General features: G+C 31.6%; 1 protein-coding gene across 2 annotated transcripts; it reads right to left on the bottom strand.

Annotated features, from left to right (window-relative positions):
* Positions 1-473: 473 nt before the first annotated feature.
* Positions 474-2852, bottom strand: LOC143054452 (uncharacterized). 2 transcript variants are annotated; one of them, XM_076227461.1, is made up of 3 exons: positions 2756-2852; positions 1701-1951; positions 474-1173 (listed from the first exon to the last, which is right to left on the bottom strand). In XM_076227461.1, the coding sequence occupies exons 2-3, from the start codon at positions 1926-1928 to the stop codon at positions 1006-1008; spliced, it is 396 nt and encodes a 131-aa protein (XP_076083576.1). In that variant the 5' UTR covers positions 1929-1951; positions 2756-2852; the 3' UTR covers positions 474-1005. The 2 variants fall into 2 exon arrangements, with proteins under 2 accessions (XP_076083576.1, XP_076083577.1); XM_076227462.1 differs by lacking the exon at positions 2756-2852 and adding an exon at positions 2600-2723.
* Positions 2853-5128: the final 2276 nt, after the last annotated feature.

Here is a 5128-nt window from a genome sequence, read left to right on the forward strand (position 1 = left end):
CACTTTATTTGAGATCATTTATGATAAAATGTTGCTACATGTATTTATGCATGATCGGTGAATAAAATGCAATCATTGGTAATTATTCAAAAAACATTGAAGTTTATTAAGGGTGGATTTCTTTCTAACACAAACGATGCAAACGGTTAAGCGCGCACTTGTTTGATCATTTGTTTCTAACAAACGTTTGCTAAGTTTACATAAACTTTGACAAACTATGCACTCGCTAAAAATGCGTCTACAGTTTGTCGTTCCTCGTTTGTTAGAACAACGCTACATTTGTTTCTAACTTCACCCTAATTAAACGATATATTTGTTTTTACGTTTGTAAAAAGTATGTTTACCAACAACATATGCATGCATGGTCAGTAAACACTGATTAAACAATGTATTTGTTTCTACTTTTGTAGCGTTTAGAAAACAACAAGAAATGCCACACAACGTTTACAAAATTTTGGTTAGGAAGAAATGCATTCTAAATCTTCATTCTTTATTCTTTTTTTGAATGATAAATAAGTAACTACATCGAAACACAGATTGAAACGTTAAGCGACTAAACCGTTAGCGTGGCCTATATCGTCCATATCTTTTTGTTCATAGTCTGACCATCTTCCCAAAGTCATATATTTTCCATGGTACCTTACAGGTTTTGTGTCATAAATAAGTAAACACGGAAGCGTCAATAATTATGGGTAACACTCTGTTAGTTTGTTAGTTTGGAATCAGAAAACAACAAAAAGAATTAAAAACACCTTTTCTGAATAAACAAGTCACACTAGTTCCTTTTGAAATATATTCACTTTCACCGAGCGGACCAATCGGAACCACATATAATTCTTTTCCGACTTTTGACAAAACGGCTGATTATTATCTCGACTGCAAATATAGATGTTATCTTGGTTGTTTCATTACCCCTTGCAATGTCCGAATTTGATGCAGCCAATGTGTACTTGGATGATTTTTTTTACATGTGAGTAACTTTTCCAACGAGCTTTGATTTAATTCCTACCATTCCAAATCATCCTTAATTGTCACTCTCTTCGGTTTGACTGCAGTCGGTTTCTTCTTCATGTTGTTATCTTCTCCTTTCATATAAAGTCCAAGTGTCCTTTGTATGACCTTGGCATGACATCTATTCTTTCGGAACTTTCCATGGCATAGTATATCTGCAACCTGTAAGAATAAATACGTATTAATAAGAAGATATAGGTATAATTGCCAATAAGACAACGTTTAACAAGAGCCCCGAGGACACTGAAATTAACAACTTTAGGTCACCGAAAAATCTAAATACTGAAAAAACACGAACCCCATGCCAAAAATTGGGGTGATCTGAGGTTCAACGGAAATGCAAACAGGTCCTGTCTCAAGTATAAACTCAGTATAAGATATCAATCGAAGTAACACAACTAAACTGTCAAATCTAGTGAGTACATATACATTGAGTGGTTTATTCTAGTAAGTACATAGACCTGAAGGTGTTTATTCTGTTAAGTACATATACCTGAAGGTGTTTATTCTGTTAAGTACATACAACTGAAGGTTTTTATTCTGTTAAGTACATACACCTGAAGGGGTTTATTCTGTTAAGTACATACACCTGAAGGTGTTTATTCTGTTAAGTACATACACCTGAAGGTGTTTATTCTGTTAAGTACATACATCTGAAGGGGTTTATTCTGTTATTAAAGTACATATACCTGAAGTGGTTTATCTTTTACTGTTGGTTCATGATATTCTGTCTCTTTGTCTCCGGGGAAAATATTAGCCTGATAGCCTGGGTTTTCAAAGATATCTTCTCTCGTCTCAAAGACATCTATACCGCCACTTCTAGGTGCCAGTATATCGTTGTCTGATTTGTTCTCAAAGACGTCGATGACTTTTTTTGAAAATATATCGTTTGATTTCTTCTTGAAAATGTCATCCATATTTACCAAGACTCATTAAATACCTGAATTATAAGATACAAAAGGTTTGTAATATTGACAAAAGGTCATTATATTTCGTAGCACATGTTCAGTTAAGTTTCCCCCTCCAAATTAGACTCAGAGAAATTAGAGAGCGGGAAGACAATAATTTAACAGCAGTAAACGGTAAGATTTTGAAAAAAGATGATTTTCTTTAAAAGATAAAGTCTATGTACAATTGTTTTACAGTAAAACTAAGTCATTCAAGTATATAAAACGTATTCATGGTTGTTGCATTTGATACATATATTAAAGGTAGATGTAATATGTTTCGCATGACTTTAGAATTAAATTGCTTCCCATGTATTTATAAATGTCCGTTACAACGTGTCCTTTAAATTATTCAATTAAAAGTCCAACATTCAATTATTGAATAATAAGAAAGCTTTCAAATCGAATCAATTTAATTGAACTGGAAATTGTCAAAATTATACATTTTAAACATACTAACTGAAAGGCTGACTAAAATTAAATAAAACCGTTTCTTATTAACGATTACATATTTTAATTCTGGATTTTATTCAATATACACCTTCTGATGAGTGTGATTCGTAATATAAAAATGATACTTTAAGACTGTAAAATGAGAAAATGTGTAAAATATATAATTAACCTATATTGAATAGACTTACATTTAACGCTCATCTTAAGTCTCAATACACTGTATACTATTTGAAATATTTAAATTAAAGTATCGCCTTTTGTTTTAATTGTAAAAGATTTTAAATGCGATAATCAATCGAACAAACTTAAAGTTAAAACTAGCATAAGATAAAACGATAACATACATGTATAGTTAAATCATCCAACTGGTCCCCTCAACTGGTTCCATATTTGCATTGATTGTCATCGTGCCTATACTTTGTCCCAATGTACTTTGTTGCATATCCTGTTGATGGAATATTCATCAAGACTTATGTATGTTTTTCTATACGGTCTGAAAGACTTCGTATATACTAAACAACTAAAGAAACGCACCAACTATGCGAATTTCTTTGGGGTGATTTATTAACTGTCGTTAGAGTCTTAAAGCGTTTATAAAGAAATAAGGAGATGAGGTATAATTTTCAATTGGACAACTTCAATGAAAGTTAATTGAAGTTGCTTCAATTTAACGAAAAAACGTGATCATAAAAAAACTATTTGTTGAATGCTTTGTTCAAATTTTGATAAATAAGCTGAGATCTGATATCCAGATTTAATGGTCTATCTCCCTATATTCAACAAGCATTACGAGATATTTTCATTCTACGAGTTTTTGTGAGAACTTTATTGTACTTTCTCCATACTCCCATTCATATAATTTATTATCATTTCATATGAATGAAAACAATGAAAATTACTTTGATGTTCAGTTTCATGATGATTTTTTTTGTAAAGAGCAGTTTGATTATTGACTAATCTAAGATTTTTGATCTTTGACTTTTTGTGATGAAAGTGCCATTGTTATCACTTCAAAGATTGATTTCAAGGCTATGCTTAAGATATCTATTGGTTTAACATTTTTTTTTAAACAAAATCGAGAAATTATGAATATATGAATATTGTCACGTTGTTTGGTAAAAGTGGTGCGTTATATATGACATTGAGTATATGACAATATTTACCAAATCAACCATACAGTAAGGTCAAGTTCAAGGGCTTTTAACAAATCACTAGACTGAAAACGATAACAACAAATGTTAACAAATTGTATATATATATATATATATATATATATATATATATATATATATATATATATATATATATATATATATATATAAGTGCCTATTATCTCCAGTAGCACGCATTACACAAATGTTTGTGTAATCCATTCAAATCTATCGTTATCTTTACAACATGGATAGCGCACAGCATTTCAAGAAATTAAGATCTTTAACTAAAAAGAAACTACAAACTGAACATCATTTATCTAACTTACAAAATTATATTCAAAGTAAAAGTGTACCAAAAGGTTTAAATATCAAAGTGAGTCCCAAGGCACCGGGACATAAATCCAAAAGATTCATGAACCGTTGGAATGAAATTCTGTTCAACTGTTCAATCCAGCTTCTTCACCTGTTACTTTCTTTTACAACCACAAATTACAAACAAATTGTAAATGAAATATCAGATATCATCAACAATAGTAACATTTCTCGTGACGATTTAGCAATAATTAAACGTCGCCTCGCAGATATTGAACAAATTGAACTATCGAAAAATAAAGAAAAACAAAGGAATAAATTTCAAAGAGATAAAATTCATACTGTCCATTTAAATCAGCATATGAATGATATTAATACAACAAACCATCAGATCCCTAGAAAAAGAAAATTTAAAAGACGGAAACAAAAAACTGAAAGCATTGTTGTAAATTTGTCATCTAAAGAACTTACACGTGCTGAGGAATCTCTTTTAAGTAAAGGTTTAAACTTATGTCCTATCCCATCAACTGTAAATAACTTTCAGCTAGACGAAGACCTAGACCAATTCGCTAGACGTTTACGCTTGAAAGATTTTTTCTACAATAGGGGCAAGAAAAACCTTGAAGAAGCCGGATTAACAGATTCAGATACTGACACCAATGAAGAAGTCACGCCTATCCCAAAATTTAGGAAAAAAAGTTCATGGAAACCACTAAAGAGCAAAAATGATAACTTGGAGTCATTCATAAACTACGCGAGGTCTGATATTAAGTCCTGTATAACAAATACAAGAATTTATAATTTATCCAAGTCAGAAAGTATAGCTTTGAAAGCGTTAAAAGATCAAGAGGATATTGTAATAAAACCTGCAGACAAAGGGGGCGCTGTGGTTGTCATGAATAAAACAGATTATATAGCAGAGGGGAATCGACAACTTTCTAACTCCATTTTTTATAAACAATTAACCACAGATCCAACGCTTAATACTATTCGAAGGATCAACACCATCCTTCAAGAGATGTTCGACAATAAGCATATAGACAATGACACCTTTGATTATCTCCGACCTCTAGAGAACGAAGCAAAGGCCGGACGATTCTATATGTTGCCTAAAATACATAAAACGGGCAATCCAGGTCGACCAATTGTGTCAGCGAATAGTCATCCAACTGAAAAGATATCAGAATTTGTAGACCATCATCTAAGACCTCATGTGAAAGAACTACCCTCATTCATTCAAGATACAACTGA

The sequence above is a fragment of the Mytilus galloprovincialis genome, chromosome 12 (genome assembly GCF_965363235.1).
Source record: "Mytilus galloprovincialis chromosome 12, xbMytGall1.hap1.1, whole genome shotgun sequence".
In the NCBI taxonomy this organism is placed as follows: Eukaryota; Metazoa; Mollusca; class Bivalvia; order Mytilida; family Mytilidae; genus Mytilus; species Mytilus galloprovincialis.

Bases quoted from the DNA above. Each gene is read 5' to 3' on its own strand.
- LOC143054452 (XM_076227461.1), bottom strand. From the start codon at position 1,928: ATGGATGACATTTTCAAGAAGAAATCAAACGATATATTTTCAAAAAAA. The intron at 1,174-1,700 runs GTATATGTACTT...TTATTCTTACAG, and splicing joins TAAAAGATAAACCACTTCAG to GTTGCAGATATACTATGCCA.